Here is a 19,101-nt window from a genome sequence, read left to right as displayed (position 1 = left end):
TGCTTCCATGAGCATTGAGTGTGGATCCAAGTAAAATGAAACCCTTGACAAGTGTAATCTTTTCTTCTTTTATCATAACGCTGCTTATTAGTTCAGTTTTGAGGATTTCTGTTTTCTTTATGTTGAGGTGTAATCCATACTGAAGGCTATGGTTTCTGATCTTCATTACCAAATACTTCAAGCCCTCCTCACTTTCAGCAAGCAAGGTTACGTCATCTGTATAACGCAGGTTGTTAATGAGTCTTTCTCCAATGTTGATGGCCTGTTCTTCTTCATATAGTCCAGGTTCTCGGATTATTTGCTCAGTATACAGACTGACTAGGTATGGTGAAAGGATACAACCCTGTTACACACCTTTCCTGACTAAACCACTCAGTATCCCCTTGCTCTGTTCGAAGGACTGCCTCTTGATCTATGTACAGGTTTCTCATGAGCACAATTAAGTGTTCTGGAATCCCCATTCTTTGCAATGTTATCCATAATTTGTTATGATCCACACAGTTCATAGTCAATAAAACACAGGTAAACATCTTTCTGGTATTCTCTATTTTCAACCAGGATTTGTCTGACATCAGTAATGTTATCCTTGGTTCCATGTTGTCTTCTGAATCCAGCTTGAATTTCTGGAAGTTCCCTGTAGATGTACTGCTGTATCCACATTTGAATGATTTTCAGCAAAATTTTACTTGTGTGTGATATTAATGATATTGTTCAATGATTTCCACATTCTGTTGGATCACCTTTCTTGGAGATAGGCATAAATACAGATCTTTTCCAGTCCGTTGGCCAGGTAGCTGTCTTCCAGATTTCTTGGCAAGTACTTTAGTAGGGAATAAAAGACATCAAACAACTGGTTAGTCATGGAGCGAGTTGAAGCTCTGGATGAACATTGAAGCCAGGCCCAGTATATTTTGAAATATCTCCTAAAAAGACATATAAGATTCTTTCTGCTGTTTGGCCAAGTAGCTTAACTAGCTCAATTAAAACATGTTTGCTATCTTTCAGTTCTTGATGTTCTCTGAAGAATGGACAACATTCTCTGGGTCTGAAAATGGACATATTTTTCTTTTGGAGTCCTGGTGGCATAGTGGTTAAGAGCTTGACTGCTAATCAAAAGGTCAGCTGTTGAATCTACCAGCTGCTACTTGGAAACCCTGTGGGGCAGTTCTACTCCATCCTATAGGCTTGCTATGAGTTGGAATCAACTCGACGACAAGTATTTTTCTTATGAATAATTTTGCAAGTGGTCGTAGCTTCAATTTCATTTCACAGAGCTTGGGCTGGATATTCTGCCTCATCCCTGCAGATCTGTTCTCTGCCCTTCTCTGCCTTCCTCCATGTGCTAGAAAGAGGCCAATCTCTCTAGACTGCATCAGTCAGGTTCCCTGGCCCTGTAGCTTCTAGTTGGGTTTGGCCAATGAGAGGTCCTGTTTTACCATACTCCGTAATACCTTCCTCCCCAGACCTGGTGGCCTGTGGTATCAATAGAAGCTGTGTTCGTCTACCTACAGCCACAATTCCTTTTGAGTGATCCTTCTCCTATGGCTAAAGCCCTCACTGGGTTCAGATAACATCATTCCTTCCCTCTGCCCCTTCAGGCTTATGTATAATAATAGCAGCCCTTATTGATCTTTCCCAACCTTGGCCTCATCACTGTGAACAGTCCTTTTAGTAAATCAGCTGCTAACCAAAAGGTTGGTTGTTTGAACCCACCAGCTGCTCTTCCAGATAAAGAAGTGGCAGTCGGCTGCCATAGAGATTACAGCCTCAGAAACCCTATGGGACAGTTTTACTCTGTCATATTGGGTCACTATGAGTTGGAATCAACTTGATAGCAATGGTTTTTGTTTATTTGTTTTTTTTTCTGAGTGTGCATGACTCAGGACACTTGCTGAAAGCCCCAGCCAAATTCCACAGCCTGGTATATTGTGAGGCTTTTAAATTATGGTGTTGGCAAAGAATATCGAATATATCATGGACTGACAGAAAAAGGAAAATGTCTGTCTCAGAAGAAGTAAAGCGAGAGTACTCCTTGGAAGTGAGGATGGCGAGACTTTGTCTCACATACCTTGGACATGTTAACAGGAGGGACCAGTCCCTGAAGAAAGACATCATACTTGGTAAAGTTGGGGGTCAGCAAAAGAGGAAGACTGTCAATGAGATGGATTGACACAGTGGCTGCAACAATGAGCTCAAACATTGTAAGGATTGTGAGGATGGCACAGGACCAGACAGTGTTTTGTTCTGTTGTATGTAGGATCGCTATGAGTTGGAACCAACTTGATGGCACCTAACAACAACAACCATACGCTTAGAACAAGACTTTCTTGCTCTTTGGAAACAGGCTAGAGCTTGTTTGCCTTTGTTGGGCTCCATAAAGGAGTGTTGGAATTTAAAGATGACATGAACACAGAGATCCCCTGTGTGAAGTTATGGAAACACCACTTTATGGTTCTGGAGGAGGGTAGGCCCTTTGACCACTGGGCATTGCTGTTCAACTGTGAATTACACACTGAACCTCATGGCTGCCCATTGTATTTGTCTATTTTTTTTTTTAATTTTATTGTGTTTTAGGTGAGAGTTTACAGCACTAGTTTCTCATTCAAAAATTTATTCACAAATTGTTTTGTGACATTGGTTACAATCCCCGCAATGTGTCAGCACTCTCCCCCTTTCCTTTCACACCCCGGATTCCCTGTGTCCATTCATTCAGGTTTCCTGTCCTTTCCTGCCTTCTCTGCTTTCGGGCAGGTATTGCCCATTTGGTCTGTATTCTTGATTGAACTAAGAAGCGCATACTTCACGTGTGTTGTTGTTTGTTTTATAGACCTGTCTAATCTTTGATGGAAAGGTGGACTTCGAGAGTGGCTTCAGTTCTGAGTTAGCAGGGTGTCCAGGGGCCATAGTCTCAGGGGCTCCTCCAGTCTCTGTCAGACCAGTAGGTCTGGTCTTTTCTTGTGAATTTGAATTTTGTTCTACATTTTTCTCCCACTCTTTCTGAAATCCTCTATTGTGATCCCTGTCAGACCAATCAGTGATGCTAGCTGGGCACCATCTAGTTCTTTCAGGTTCTGATTTTGCTTTGATACCAGGTACAGCTACCCTAGCACAATTTCTTTTATCATAACTTTAGGCTTAATATTAATATGATGATGATGATCATGGTAGTAAATATAATGCTTTGTGTCAGGCATGAGGTAGGGGCTGTCATTAGTTTCACTGTCAACCTTAGGAAACTGAGGTCTAGAGAGAAGTGAAGCCTTCTACCCAAGCTCACACACATGGTAAGTGGCCAAGCAGAGACTCAAGCCAGATCTAACTCCAAATCCTGAGCATTGAACATGTTCCTGTCTCTACTTCTAGATTTTGCTATATTGATTCTTATTTCACCTTATTACTCTATCCCAGAAAGAACTTGTAGTATCAGGGATTTCCATAAAGATTTCAGCCTAGAAAACCCTATGGCCCTATAGGGCAGTTTTATCCAGTCACATGGGTTTGCTATGAGTTGAAAATCGACTCAACGGCACCTAACAACAACAGCAACAACCACACCCGCTAAGGTAGATTTCACAAGATGTATTGGCTTTCACTTCGAAATGCCTGATGATAACACTCTAGCTTTGAGTGGTCCTTATTGTATGGATCCACATAAATCCTAATATGGGAGAAAACTGTTGTGTTGGATATTCTATGTTTGCACCTCCACATTCCAACTTGATTACACTCCCATACCTCTGGGTCCTGGTTGAGTTCAGCCAATATGAGGCATGACCAGAAGATTAGAGCCTGAGAAAAAAGTGAAATCATGGCTCCAATGGCTCCACGTCTTCTGGACCTCAGGTTTGCAGTGGCTGCATTTCTCCACTGAAGGCTGCAGCTCCTGTTAGGTGATCCTGTTTTAGGACCTACTTGTTCCCCTTGCTCCTTTAGGCATAAGGGTTGTAAAAGCCTTCCACCATTGCTACCCTTAACTGCGCTCACTTCTCAGGGAACAGGCCCTCATGAAACTTGCCTTCCTCACTTCATTTGACTGTGCTACCTGGTTCCTGCCAGGACCCTCGGGTAAGAATATTTTATGACTTGCCCAAAGCTAACAAATAAGTAAATTAAGAATAAAACCCAGATGCAAGAATTGTCTTCTTTGGCCCTTAAATGGAAAACTGGAGAGGTCTAGATGACCTTAATGAAATAATTTTGTCAGGAGGAGTAACGGCAAAAACACCTGAGAACCAAAGGCACCCAGCCAGCTTTTGAGGCATCTCATGTCCAGTTCCTCTAAAGGCATTCAGAGAACCACCAGTGTAGGATGAGCTGATGATCGTGGACCTTTTGAGATTTGTTGTTGTTGTTAGTTGCCTTTGAGTTGGCCCTGATTACGGCAACCCTCCACACAACAGAATGAAGTATTACCCAGTCCTGCACCATCCCCATAATAGGTTGGGGATGGGACTGTTGTAATCCATAGGGTTTTCATTGGCTGATTTTTGGAAGTAGATCATTAGGCCTTTCTTCCTAGTTCGTCTTAGTCTGGAAGCTCTGCTGAAACCTGTTCAGCATCATAACAATGTGCAAGCCTCCAATGATGGACATCACTGGTGGGTGATTCTACACATACGGTGCATTGGCTAGAAATCAAAACTGCGTTTCTTTTCCTCATGGAAGGAGAAAATTCAACCACTTAACCACTAATGTTTCCTTCTTTTAGATTTTCATCTACAATATTGACTTGCTAAGTCTCATCCATAGGAAAAGAGTATTAGTAATATTTTGATCTTAAATTGATTCTCCCTGTTCTTCCTATAATTCTCTGATGTCTTAATTATATCACAAATAAAAGAGAATCTATTTACCTCCAACTTTGCAAAATTACCACCTTTTCATGACTGATAGCTACATGAATAGCTATCAATTTTCTGATAACTTTAAAAGCAATGTACTTCGAAATGAAAATTTTAGGGCATAGCTCAATAGTGGGAAAACCATTGTTTTAGGGATGACTCTAGGCCCTGGAACAAATGTAAAGTGGAAAATGTCACTGTAGATTCTATTGAGGTTATGATTAAAGATAATGGTGTGTTTTTTGAAAGATCTGAAGTGAGGGATAATATCCTAAAAATGGTAGCTTGGAAACATAGACTCAGGATGAGTTCCATCTTCTTCCTCCGAATAAGCTGTTCAACCTTTGCATAAAGCAAAACTGCTCTGGTGTGTCCTCGGGCTAAAGAGTGGTGATGTGAGCAGGTCCAAAACCACCCCATCTGCAATCATCTATCTCACCTGCTCAGGTAAGGTGGGGTTATCTCAGTTAGTCACTTGCAGAAGTGTCCACTGGGGAATGGTATGCCAGTCTTTCCAGCTTTAAGGCTTTGCATGCGTTCTGATGAATTTGCCTGGAGCTCCTTCATTGATTGGTGGTGGTGGTGGTGGGGAGCACACCTTTCCCACCCCCAAAAGGAGAAGGCAGCACTCTCCAATGGGTAGATGATTGTAAGAGTCTCTCATGCTTGGTCCTTTGTAGACCTTTGCTTTCATGGGTTGGGGGACAGGAAAGTGTGTGAGAGCATGGCTGGGGTTATGGTTCATAAGACCTGAAAGGTGAGCCTGGTCACAGGTTTTGTGGCATTTTTTAGAAAGTGGGATACTCGATATTTCATTGTTCTTAATTTTCATCCCTAGTAGCTAATTTAGGGGTAAAAGGGAAAAATAACATTTGATAAAATTTTAATTGACTCTTAATGCCAGCTAGAGCAATAAAATTGGTAGGATCTTTGGCCGATCTTCCAGCCCATTTTTATACTCTAAAGATGCAAAATATTTAAGCCAACTCAGACAAGTTAGAACCCGGTAGTTCTTTTAAAGAGTTGGAGTTTGTCGCTTTTGATGACTGATGCCCGCAGTTGACCATTACTAGAGAAGTGTCCAACTCAGTTACAACCTACGTCCTTCAGGTTACAGCTTACATCCTCCTTTCTTCCTTACTCAGTGCTGGAATAGAAGTATTCAGCTCCATATTCCAGTCTATCCTCCTTATAAATGTGGAGGTAGTTGCTCTTTGGAGCTCTGGTGGTACAGTGGTTGAGAGCTCAACTGATAACCAAAGAGTTGCCAGTTCGAATCCACCAGCCACTCCTTGGAAACCCTATGGGGAAGTTCTACTCAGTCCTGTGGTTTGCTATGAGTTAAAATTGACTTGAAGGCAACGGGGTTTTGTTTTGTTTAGTTTCTCTTTAACTCATCTCAGGAGCTTTTATTCCCTCCTCCCTCCCTCCTTTCCTTCCTCCCTTTCTTCTTCTCTCTCACTTTCTATTTCCATCCCTCTCTGCCTTGCTCCCTCCTTTCTTCCTTCCTTCCTTTTAGTTTATTAGTCCTGAATCTTTGCATTTTGTGGGTGTGTAGTCACCTGTGCCAACCTGTTACATAGTTTTAGGGTTGGGGTTAGACTTTTATCTTTCATTTCACAAATGATGTCCAAGGTTGCCAAGACAAATACTAAGACTTCCTTTCAGGAAGAATTTCCCAGACATGGACGTTTGCCTGAGAATTCTGATGTGCTTTGTGAGTTTTTAGGAGTTTGTAAACATTTATTATGTATTTGGGTTAAAAATAAGCTGGAAAACATAAGAGGGAAGAAGGGAAGGGAAATATGAACCCCGGTTCTCTCCAGGAGAGTTTCAGAAGGGAGAAGATAAGTAAAGTTTCATTTTAGGGTGATTTTGTGGCCTTGGTTGGATTCATTTGCCCATTCCATGGTTGAGCCTGCCTCTGGGAGTGCCAATAGGGGGGCTAACTTGGACAGGAAACAAATTTCTTGTACAGGTTATCAAACATGGGCTGGATGACTTTAAGGTCAAACTAACTAAGCACAGGTAAAGGCCAGTGGAGAGAGGGAAAGGAATCAGGGAAAGTTTCGTGTAATCCCTATCATTTGACCTGAATATTTAGGTCAAGTTCAGACATGGAGAGAAAGACATGGGGAGGGAGAGGAAGATAACAAAAAGTTTCCCCATCAATAGGACAGCATGAACCAGGCACAGTTTGTAGATGTTGGTTGACTCTGATTCGATGAAATTAACCTGATGCTTGGCTCCTAACAGCATTATTTTCTAGAGGAAGTCAGAAGGAAATCATCCAGGAAATCTGTATGATGAGATCATTAAACATTTCAGTGAAATATACCCTTGCAATTAATTTTATTTGCCACATGCATGCTTATGAATCACTGCATTTGTTGGGATGTTGTGAAAAGGTCAAAACTAATTAAGTTTGTTATGATGAGCTTAAAACTCCAGCTGTCATTTGTTACATCGGGTCCCTTGAGATAATGCAGACTCAATTCCATCCCTACATTGGAGTTTAGAGTGTCATTTTTTAAAACTCTAATGAAAATATTTCTTTTATCACTGTAATTTGGTTTATTATGCTTAAAGCCACCAAATTACTTTAAAATCTTGGCATGGCTTTGTTAAAAATGGTCTCATTTGAATTTGCTGCTCTAGGTACAGAATTCATCATGAAATAAGGAAAAGCAGCGTCCCCTTCAGAGACATTCTCCAGGTAGCTTAAAGATAGATCTACAAATACTGAAGAAGTTGTAAACACATTTAAAATTTCCTCTAAGGTTGGTTATTTGCAAATCTTTATCTTGTGTGCGTTTTCTCTTCCTAAAATTACTATATTTCCTTGTGAGCAGACAGAGAAGCAAACCTGAGGAAAACCCAGTGGCATTCACAATTATGGCCTCCAAAAGTCAAATGTCTCAATAAATCTTTGCCTTTGAAATTTGACCTATTCAGTTCTAATACTCTCAAAGGCAAGGACTATGTTGTCTTCATAATCTGTAGTAGATATCTACATGATGCGTGCTCAAGAGGCTTTTCCTTCTTTATGTTGTTGTTGTTAGCTGCTGTCGAGTCAACCCGACTCATGGCGAGCCCATGCGCAGTGGAGCTAAATGCTACTCAGTCCTGTGTCATTCCCACGATCGATTAGTGATCACACCCCTGTGATCCATAGCAAGTAGATCACCAGGCCTTTCTTCCTAATCTATCTTAGTCTGGAAGCTCCACTGAAAACCTATTCAACATCGCAGTGACATGAAAGCCTCCCCTGACAGACAGGTGATGGCCAGGCCATGAGGTGCATCGGCTGGGAGTGGAACCAGGCCTTCTACATGGAAAGCAAGAATTCTACTGCTGAATCACCAATGGCAAGTCTTTGTTTACTACATACTATATGCAAGCGAGGAGCCCTGGTGGCACAGCAATTAAGAGCTCGCTGCTAATCAAAAGGTCGGCAGTTCGAATCTACCATTCACTCTTTGGTAACCCTATGGTGCAGTTCTACTCTGACCTATAGGGTCATTATGAGTCAGAATCAACTTGATGGCAATGGGTTTGGTTGGTTTTTATGTGCAAGAGGGAGCCGTGAGGGTATAGTGGTTAAGAGCTCGGTTGCTAACTAATAGGTCGGCAGTTCAAATCCGCCAGCAGCTCCTTGGAAACCCTATGGGGCAGTTCTACTCTGTCCTATAGGGTTCCTATGAGTCAGAATCTACTTTCTTTCTTTCTTTTTTGATTAATGCAAGAGACTGGACAAGTTATATAGAGTGATTGAAATGTAAAAGAGATTTCAGGTTCATTTTTCTAGAAGTTTATAATCAGCTGGTTTCACAATCTAATGGTTTCCCCTGAGGCTGCTGGAAACCTGAGGAGGCTTGAGAGTCTGTCACATCACACCATTCATGTGTCTTAAGTAAGATGATTTGAATGGCTTGCCTAGGGAACGAGAGATGTTCAAAGAGTAATTTCAAATGAGGGACACAACTAGTCCAGATATTCGGTGAGTAGTTCATTTTGTTAAATATTAAGAGCTAGAAGATGACATTCTTCTACTGAAGTTCCTTGGCAATGTGCTGGTATGCTTCAATACTGCCTCCAGGAGACACTGATAGCTGTTTCTCCACCAACAGTACTCCAAGATGGTAGGAGATGACTAATTACTCCATGGGTAGGTCTTTAAAAATTGAATCAAGATTTGTACTAAAAAAGAAAGATAAGATGGTGTAGTGTTTGTGGTCAAGAGCCCAGGTTCTGGCATCTTCTACATTCAAGGTAGAATCTTGGCTCGCTAACCAAAAAATCAGCCTGACCTTGGATCAGGTCTGTAACCTCCTTTCTGGCAGTTTCCTTCTCTGTGATGGAGGTAGTAATGCAGAGTGCCAACCTCCTGAGGCTGTGGAGAGGATGCTACGAGATCTTGTATGCCAGGATTGAGTGGGGTTTGGCTGAGAATAAATGGCCTCTAAGAGTTAGTAGAGAGCAAGGTATGGTAGTAAAAAAAAATATATATTAACCTCAGGTTTGCTTTGAGTATTTATGAACAAATGTGAAATCCCTGAGTAGATCAGATGGTTAAGCACTCGACTGCTAGCCAAAATGTTGGTGGTTTGAACTCAGTCCTCAGAAGACAGGCCTGGTAATCTGCTTCTTAAAGGTCACAGCCATGAAAACCCTATGGAGCAGTTCTACACTGCACACATGGAATCACCATGAGTCAGAACTGACTTGATGGCAATACAACTAGCAACTACTACAATTTATGCAAAGTACCTGGACTTAGTACGAGCTCATTGAATCAATGATACCTGCTATTACATTTATGGGAAATCCTGGTGGAGTAGTGGTTAAGAATTTGGCTGCTAACCAAAAGGTTGGCAGTTTGAATCCACCAGGCACTCCTTGGAAACCCTATGGAGTTGCTATGAGTCGGAATCAACTCAACAGCAATGGGCTTGGTTTTTTTTTCTTGGTTTGATTATCTTTATTAACATTATCTGATGGCTTGACCTTGGTATCTACTGAAAGCATACCAATGTGAGACTAAGGTAATGGGAAATATATATAATGTTGTGTGCCGTCATGTAGGCTCCACTTATAGTGACCCTAGAGAACAGAGTAGAAATGCCCCACAGGGTTTTCTAGGCTGTAATCTTTATGACCCCACACATCTGTCAGTTCGTCATACTGTGGGGGCTTGTGTGTTGCTGTGATGCTGGAAGCTATGCCGCTGGTATTTCAAATACTAGTAGGGTCACCCATGATGGACAGGTTTCAGTGGAGCTTTCAGACTAAGACAGTCTAGGAAAAAGGACCTGGTGGTCTACTTCTGAAAAAAATTAGTCAGAAGATCAAAGAAGAATCGATGCCTTTGAATTATTGTGTTGACAAAGAATATTGAATATACCGTGGACTGCCAGAAGAATGAACGAATCTGTCTTGGAAGAGGAACAATCAGAATGTGCCTTAGAAGCAAGGAGGGCAAGACTTTTTCTCACATACTTTGGACACATTATCAGGAGAGACTAATCCCTGGAGAAGGACATCATGGGTGGTAAAGTAGAGGGTCAGTGAAAAAAGGAAGACCCTCAATGAGAAAGATTTACACAGTGGCTGCAAGAATGGGCTCAAGCATAATAGCAACTGTGGGAATGGTGCAGGACAGAGCAATGTTTCGTTCTTGTTGTGCATGGGGTCGCTATGGGTGGGAGCCGACGCGACAGCACCTAACAACAACAACAGATCTTTACAGGGGCAAATCACCAGGTCTTTTCTACCATGAAGCAGCTGGTGGGTTGAACTGCTGACCTTCTGGTTGGCAGCCGAGGGCTTAACCATTGTGCCACTCAGATAATGTATATTTATCTATATATCTGATTGTACAAATACACATACATACACACATATACATTTCTCATAATGTGCAAGTAAAATGTTCAAGCCAGCCTGACTCCTTCCTGGTTGTCCTGAATTACTTTGATATACAGTAGGGATCGTTTGACTTCCACTGGCTCCTTTATATTTGTCTCTTTCATTATCAGGACTGGCTTCAACTTTATTAGTAGAATCCTGTGGCTGCCAAGAAGACGAAGGTGGAAGACCAATAAGTATTATTTGTTGTCTGACTGGACACTTTGGTGAGGGATATTGTCAGCTGCTGTTCAATTGGCCCCTAACTTATTGCAACCCCAGGCATGAAGGAGAGAAATTTTGCCTGGTGCTGCACCATCCGCTTGATTGATTGCAAATCACACTATTGTGATCCATAGGGTTTTCACTGGCTGGTTTTCAGAAGTAGATCACCAGGCCTTTCTCTGTAGTCTGTCTTAGTCTGGAAGCTCTGCTGGAACGTGCTCAGCATCACGGCAACATATGTGCCCCCACTGACAGATGGGTAGTGGCTGTGCATGGGGTACATTGGCCAGGAATGAAACTTGGGTCTCCAGCATGCAAAGAGAGAATTCTACCATTGGACCACCACTAATAAAAAAATAAAAATAGGGGGCCCTAAATCCATAAGACTTCACTATTGCAGGCTTAATGGCAGAACTGTCCGCGGGCAAACTAGGATGCCTGGTCGCTCTACCAATGAGAAAAAAGGGATGGGAAAGGAGGAAGAAAAGGAAGAAAGAAGAACACGAATATAAATAAATGGACAAACCAGACAGCATATACCCACAAACCCATTTTGGAGTTTTAGTTAAGTTACTAGGTTGTCTAAAGAAAAAAATTTCTGTAATTGTGTATTTTGTGGGCAAAGCTTAAAAGCAAGTCTCCCTAGGGCCTCAATGATGTAACTATGAGGGCACTCAGTTGCAGAGCCAGCCCTGCAAGTTTCTGGGTTTCTAAACATTAACATGTCGGGATGGTTTAACGGTGACCATTTTATTCCTGAGGCTTAAGGGACTTTGAGTTATTACTTGTAAATATAGTATGTACGTCTCCCCTCTGGTAGATTCACTGCTCCTATTTTGTCCTGCTTCTTTTCTCCACATTGCTATTTTTTAGAAATATAACTGGAACAAGTTATTCTTTAAATACAGAACTCCAAAAAAAAAAAAAAAAAAAAACAAACCTCTTGCCGTTGAGTTGATTCCGACTCAGAGTGACCCTATAGGACAGAGTAAAGCTGCCCCCACAGGGTTTCCAAGGAGCTGCTCGTGGATTCGAACTTCCGAAATTTTGGTTGAATACAGGACTAGACGTGAACAAAACTGACTACCAGGCACAGTGTGCCTTTGCAGTCTAAGTTCGAGCCTCCACTTTCCCTGCCTCTTCCCCCACCCCAATGGGCACCTTCTCTATGCACTCCTTTGACTTGGGTGGAATGGCTGGTTCACTCTGGTCCCATAGACATTGAACTTTGGACATCCTTGACTAGTTAATGCCTGTCCTCATCCCATTGCTCTAGGCTGGAAAAGTCAACTAATAAATGACTTGACCGGGTTGTGCTAATGATACAACCTAGGATGTAGGTTATAATCCAGACTCTTGTAACCAATGCTCCAACTTGTCGTCTAACCTATTGGCCCCTCTGATGTTGGGGAGAATTTGGAGGGACATACATTTTGGGACTGGTAGCCTATACCACTATAATTTTCTTTAAAAATAACATTGCATGGATAGCTTCCAGGGACAACTTTCCCTGAACAGACCTTCTTATCCCTTGTATTATTTCTCCTTTGAAACAACCATCACAGTGCCTTCTTGATTAAGAATTCATTTAGTCCTTTCAGGTCAGCAAAGAGTTAAGTTAAAACAGGAGATGCTGAGATAGAGAAAAAATGCTACTCAAGTCTACTTTGTGTTGTTATTAGCTATTGTTGAGTGGGCTTCTGATTCATGGGAATACCATTCACAAGAGAAAAAATACTGCCTGGTCCTGTACCATCCCCATAATCATTTGCAGATCAGATCACTGTGATCCATAGGGTTGTCAATGGCTGGTTTGGGAAATAGATCTCCAGGCCTTTCTTCCCGGTCCATCTTAGTCTGGAAGCTCTGCTGAAAGCTGTTCAGCATCATAGCAAAATGCAGACCTCAGCTGATGGATGGGTAGTGGCTGTGTGTGAGGTGTATTGGCCAGGAATTGAACCTAGGTCTCCCTCATGGATTCTACCACTGAACCACCAATGCCTCTTAAATCTACTTTATCTTCACCTAATATTCTTTAACCAACTTCCTTCCTGTTTCCGCTTCCCCCTAGTTTCTTCCAGGCCAAGTATTAAAAATTCAGAGCCTCTCTCCAGCTCCGTGTGGTCATCGTAAGCAGTAAATTGTACCTCATCCCTTTTCTCTTACGCCACCACCTGTCTGTCCATTTGTCGTCCTGTGGTGGCTTGTATGTTGCTATGATACTGAAAGATATGCTGTCAATAGAGTTCCAGCAGTCTCAACCATAGTGGACAGATTTCAGTGGAGCTTCCAGACTAAGACAGACTAGGAAGAAAGGCCTGGTGACCTACCAGGCCCTTAGTCAGTGAAATCAGTCAATGAAAACCCTATGGATTACAACAAAGTATTGCCTGATATAGTGCTGAAAGATGAGCCTCATGGGATGAAAGGCACTCAGAATGTGAGTGGCTTCAACAATGGACTGGAGCATATCAACCATCGTGGCGATGGTGCAGGACCTGGCAATGTTTTGTTCTGTTGTGCATGGGGTCAACATGAATCCAAGCTGACTCTGTGGCAGCAACGGTAGCAAAGGCAAGAAATGCCCAAATTTGAAACTTGAAAAAATATCTGAACCGTGAACATCTTCTTTCAATCAACACTTGCCTTGATCTCCTCCTGAATATCTCACCTGAGCAATCTTTGTCTTTTTGCATCAAGAAATTGCTGAGGGAAGAAATGGTAGATCTAGTTTTTAGTGAATTTTGCCATTGATCTCTACATAACTCTGTGTGAGTTACTGTTCTTCAGTGAATAGAGTGAATATCTCAAAGATTAATGGTTGTTCCAGGGATTTTTCTGGACCAGGCTCCACAGAGTCTGAAATTTATTCTTCCCTTCTCTGAACTCATGAGCTTACTCTGTTCTTCAGCCCAACACACGTAGGCACACACAGAAACATCTGCCCTTCCGTATGCACCACGTGTGCTTTCAGAATGAAAATATCGGGGAAAAGAGGGTGATCATGCTACTACGTTTAGCAGGTGGTATAAAAAGGGACTTTTTTTGATTTTGCCTAATTCAATATATTTTTAACAAAGTTATTCACAGCAAACATTATATGCCTTGAATAAAAATTTAGTTATGGAGAAGTGAAAAGGGGATAATGGGCTTTAAAATACCTATAAACCAGACTGGCACACAGTGTATTTTAGATGTGAGAAGTTGGTAGGTACACTTATTTTTCCGCAAATGACTGTGATAATATGTGAAAAGGTACAGTAGTGTGTCCTGAACTCTTTCTCTAATTTCCTCTAATGTTACATTAGAAAATGTAAAATACAATGCCTTTGGTATAATGTTTAGTGAAGTAAATAACTTTTATATTTTTTCCTTATATTATTACCTTTCCAGTCCGTCTTCAGAGCCCTGGTGGCACAGTGGTTTAAGAGCTTGGCTGCTAACCAAGAGGTCAGAAGTTTGAATTCACCAGCTGCTCCTTGGAAACCCTATGGGGCAGTTCTACTCTGTCCTATAGGGTCACTATGAGTTGGAATTGACTCCACGGCAATGTTGTTTTGTGTGTGTGTGTGTGTGTGTGCTCCCTTAGCATCTGACTTCCCTGGAGGAAGTTCTAATCCTGCTGAGTAATAAGTTGCTTTTCTTCTTCATTTTACACTGAACCGTGTGAGGGCAGGGACCATAGCTGTCTTTCTCACTGTGTTATCGCCAGAAGCTAGAGTGGTGCCCAGAATGTGGTGAGAACTTTTATTTGTTGAATGAATTTTCCCTTCTCAGTATTCTTTTATCTGACACTCACTGATATTTTGAGTGCCGTGTAGACTATTTATGAAATTAGATTTCGAAACACAAAAATGAATTGTTTTACCTTACTGTAGTTACGAGGTACTTGGCGGAAACTACCAAAAAAACCAAACCAAACCTGCTGCTGTCGACTCGACTTTGACTTATAGATAGCGACCCTGTTAAGACAAAGTAACACTGCCCCATAGGGTTTCCAAGGAGTGCCTGGTGGATTCAAACTGCAGCCTTTTTGGCTAGCAGCCATAGCTCTTAACCACAACTCCACCGGCATTTCCGGGAGAAAATACAAGTATATTTTAACTTAGAAACAATGGTGTCTGTGTAAACAGGCGGTGTCCCTGGATGGTGTAAATGGTTAACATGCTCGGCTGCTAACTGAAAGGCCGGGGGTTTGAGTCTACCCAGAGGCCCCTCAAAAGAAAAGGCTAGCAATCTACTTCTGAAAAATCAGTGATTGAAAACCCTGTGGGGCACAGTTCCACTCTGACATACATGGGTTGCCATGGGTCAGAGTTGACCCCACAGCAAGTGTTTATTTGTTTATTTAAATCTAAACAGGTAAGAAAAAAAAAAAACCCAGAAAACAAAACCAAACCCATTGCTGTGGAGTTGATTCCAACGCATAGCGACCCTATAGGACAGAGTGGAACTGCCCCATAGGGTTTCCAAGGGGTGGCTGGTGGATTCAAACTGCCAACCTTTTGGTTAGCAGCCGAGCTTTTAACTGCTGCACCAATATTAAGAGGACTCTTCAGAATAGCAAAGTCAAGTACGGGACAGAGATATATCGGTGAGGGGGCAGGGTGAAGGATATAAGGGGACAATTGCCCCCAAGAACAAGTCCAAAGGGGCACTAGATGAAGCACCAAATGACATTCCGAGGCATCACAAATATGAAAGACGCCTGACTGAGGCAGCTGGACAGGAGGGGACAAAGTGCTGCTACTGAGGCGTCACCACTATCAACATGCTTTCATCTTGAAATTGGGGGGGGAGAGCAATTAGAGATTGCCCCTGGGCACTGGAATTGGGGGAGCACAACTTAGAGATGGTCCTTGGATGCTTATTACCCTTGATACCTGAGCTACGTCCCTGCCAGGTGACCTTCGGTAACCAAATGTTGTGAATGGCAGCCAATCATGGGGAACAAATGGACACTCAAACTTATTCTGGAAAAACAAAAACAAGAAAACAAAAACCCTGTTGTTTTATTATTATTTAGAAAGCACACACAGCAATGTATTTGGGGGAGAAAGAGAAAATGCAAAGTAGGTAAGCATACAAATTCATTTCAAAAGAACCGATGCCACTTGCCAAGTAATATCTGTCTATGTGAGCTTCTTTAACTTTTGTGTTTCTTATATCTGTATACACAACCAGAGTTATATGCACAGATATATGGGAAGTCCTTGCAAGCCTGTTAGCTTTTCACCCAGTGTTGACCTGGGCATATCCTTCTTTGTTCCCTGAAAATTTCCTGCAGATGTTTCCTTGGGTCATGCCACAGTCTCTTTTCTCTGAGTTCGTCTCTGATGGCAAGTAAGGATACTTGTGAAGGAAGATTTGCCCTTAGTTCTTGACTTTTTCTTCAACTTTTTCTGATTCTTGAGTGAGATTCCCAGCTCTTCCATGATGGCATTGAAAGAGAGACACTAGAGGGCGTGAAATAACAGGACATCAGGTCAATTACTCATTTCTTCCTAAATCCACGGCTCTGTCCCTTACCTAGGCTATTATGAATACAAGTTCTCGACTTTAAGACAACTCCACCACCAGGTAAGTTCCCAGCCAGTTCCCATCACCTCCTCCTCCGCCCGATGGCCACCCACCTTTTCTACTTGGGGAAACCGAGACAACAAGTTAGCTGGGCAGATTTTAGGCAGACACTTCCACAAATGCAGTAGTATAAAATTCCCCAGTCAGAGAAACTTCAGAGCTCTCAAAATAGACAACTTACCTTTGCTGAGACACCAAAATAGAGTTAAATTAAGTCATTTCTCCCATTAGGATGATCCAAACATTGATAGGTATATCAAGGCATAGGACACTTCATAAGGCTATAGAAAATGAACAAACCTTCTCTACACCAAGGCTTTGTTTTTTTCTCCCATGAAACCTTACTTTGTTCCTAAAATAAAATCTAATTCTTGATGACTTTCCTTTCTGATAAAAAAAAAAAAAGAAAGAACAATTTAAAATTGTATATTTTCTCCAAAAAACAGAGATTGTGGCAGCAGCAATGACGCAGCTGTGGTTGAAATAAAAATAATGGTACTGAACTGCACAGCAAAAGTGACGGTGTAATACGAGAAGAACATGAAATTATGGTTATGAAATATTATACATATGCAGATGGTATAGATGTATAATATATGTACACACATATACATTAGATTTACATTCTATCTGTTCGCATGCACAGTATATAAATGTCCTAATAAAACATAATTTGCTGTCATTTCTCCCAATCAGATGTTTGAGTGATAAATTCCTGCTTGTTGGGATTTCTGTGAAGTAGTGGTGTTTTTGACGAGGTTAGTCTGAAAGCATATCCTCTGAAAAACCAAAAGCCATCGGTACAGCATATCGAAGTGCAAGCATCACTGTTTTAGTATTTGCTCCCAAGATGAATATGGCTGAAAATCAAAATGGCACCAGCGTGTGGTTTATCCAGATTGTGAGTGTCGTACTGAAAGAAAATGATGTTCTCTCAGTGCGAAATACTTAGCATCCACTGTGGCCCTTACATATCAGTGTGCAATATTTATTTTTGAAAATTTATATTCCATTTTGTTCCCAAAAAAGGATTTGATGTAGTTTAGATAAGTAGTAGAGTTTTTTTTTTTTTTTTTTTTGGCTTGATTTGAAACCTATACATATAAATTTAGGTTCTAGATGTAAATTACTAGCCCACCAGACAAACTCCTCATAAAAACTGGTTGTCTGCATATGACTTTCTATTTCTTTTAAGCGTAAGTTTTCATAGGATTCAAATTTCATTTGCATTGTTTTATGGTGCTAAAAAATTAAAATGCAGATCATGTATGTTTAATTCTCTTCCCACTGGCAAAATGGGAGGCTATCATGTTACACAAAGAAAAAATTCAGAAACGTTTCTTATGGGTTATCTTTCAGAAAAAATGTTACAGCAAGTATATCACAAATGAAATGATTTTTGGTAACATAACGTAATGTCAAGTTTATGTGGTACTACTGAGATCAGATGAATATTTTATAATGTCATTGTGATAGACAGGGTTGTACTGGGATTTTAAAACTTCGCTCAGAAAAGTATTTCATTGGAAGAAGGTGTTTTGCATGGGATATTTCTGGTTTCTGAAAGATTATTAAAATGGAAGGAAGTGGGGGAGGAAAGAAGGAGTGCCTAGCATTTTACAAATGCTATTGTATGTAAAAGAGGTCCTGGGTGGTACAAATGGTTAACACGCTCAGCAACTAACTGAAGGTTGGAGGTTCAAATCCACTCAGAGGTACCTCAGAAGACAGGACTGGTGATCTACTTCTGAAAAATCAGCCATGGAAAACTGTATGGAGCACAGAGGGGTCACCATGAGTCAGAATCGACTCACGGCAACTGCTTTGGCTTTGGGTTGAATATGTATAAACCTCACAGCCTCACAGCCACCTTATGGAGATAAGGAGGGAGTTATTATACCCATCGTATAGCTGGGGGCATTTACTGTTGGGGATATTAAGTAACTAGCCCAGGAAACGTGGATAGTAAGAAGAAAATCCTTCACCTGGTCTCAGTCCATCTGACTCACCAAACCCAACTGCTTTCATTGGAAATCTCCTACACCCTGATTTTTAATTCTTTTTTAAAATCATTTTAGCTTTTTGTGAATTGTTTTCTCATAAAAAGTAAACATATGTTAAAAATTTCAGCCTTTCTGTTTTATTTGAATTTTCAGACATTTAATTTTTGTCTTAGTTACCTAGTGCTGCTATAACAGAAATACTACAAGTGAATGGCTTTAACAAAGAGAAATTTCTTCTCTTTATAGTCTAGGTGTTAGAAGTCCAAATTCAGGGTGCCAGCTCCAGGGAAGTCTCTCTCGCTCTGTCGGCTCTGGGGGAAGGTCCTTGTTATCAGTCTTCCCCTGTTGAGGAGGTTCTCAGCTCCTGGTTCTACCTTCTTGGTGGTATGAGGTCCCTATGTCTCTCTGCTCTCTTCTCTCTTTTATATCTCAAAAGAGATAAGTTTAAGACACAATCTAATCTTGTAGATTGAGTCTTCCCTCATTAACATAACTCACCTAATCCCATCTCATCACATCGTGTTGTTCTTGTTGTTAGGAGCCAC

At 41.3% G+C, this 19,101-nt stretch overlaps 1 protein-coding gene across 7 annotated transcripts in view; it reads right to left on the bottom strand.

Moving 5' to 3' along the window:
• Nucleotides 1–16,237: 16,237 nt before the first annotated feature.
• The window catches only part of GRIK1 (glutamate ionotropic receptor kainate type subunit 1), a 473,079-nt gene continuing 470,215 nt past the window's right edge, over nucleotides 16,238–19,101 (bottom strand). For 4 of the 7 annotated variants that reach the window (XM_049858060.1, XM_049858062.1, XM_049858065.1 and 1 more), the window contains one exon: nucleotides 16,238–16,429. In XM_049858060.1, coding sequence (XP_049714017.1) covers nucleotides 16,274–16,429 — 156 coding nt within the window. In that variant the 3' untranslated portion in view covers nucleotides 16,238–16,273. Of the gene's footprint in view, nucleotides 16,430–16,853; nucleotides 16,941–19,101 lie in introns of all 7 variants that reach the window. The other 3 variants (XM_049858058.1, XM_049858059.1, XM_049858064.1) reach the window with 1 other exon arrangement.

The sequence above is a fragment of the Elephas maximus genome, chromosome 18 (assembly GCF_024166365.1).
Source record: "Elephas maximus indicus isolate mEleMax1 chromosome 18, mEleMax1 primary haplotype, whole genome shotgun sequence".
In the NCBI taxonomy this organism is placed as follows: domain Eukaryota; kingdom Metazoa; phylum Chordata; class Mammalia; order Proboscidea; family Elephantidae; genus Elephas; species Elephas maximus.
The sequence above is the reverse complement of the archived record's forward strand: the minus strand, read 5'-3'. Positions and strand labels throughout refer to the sequence as shown.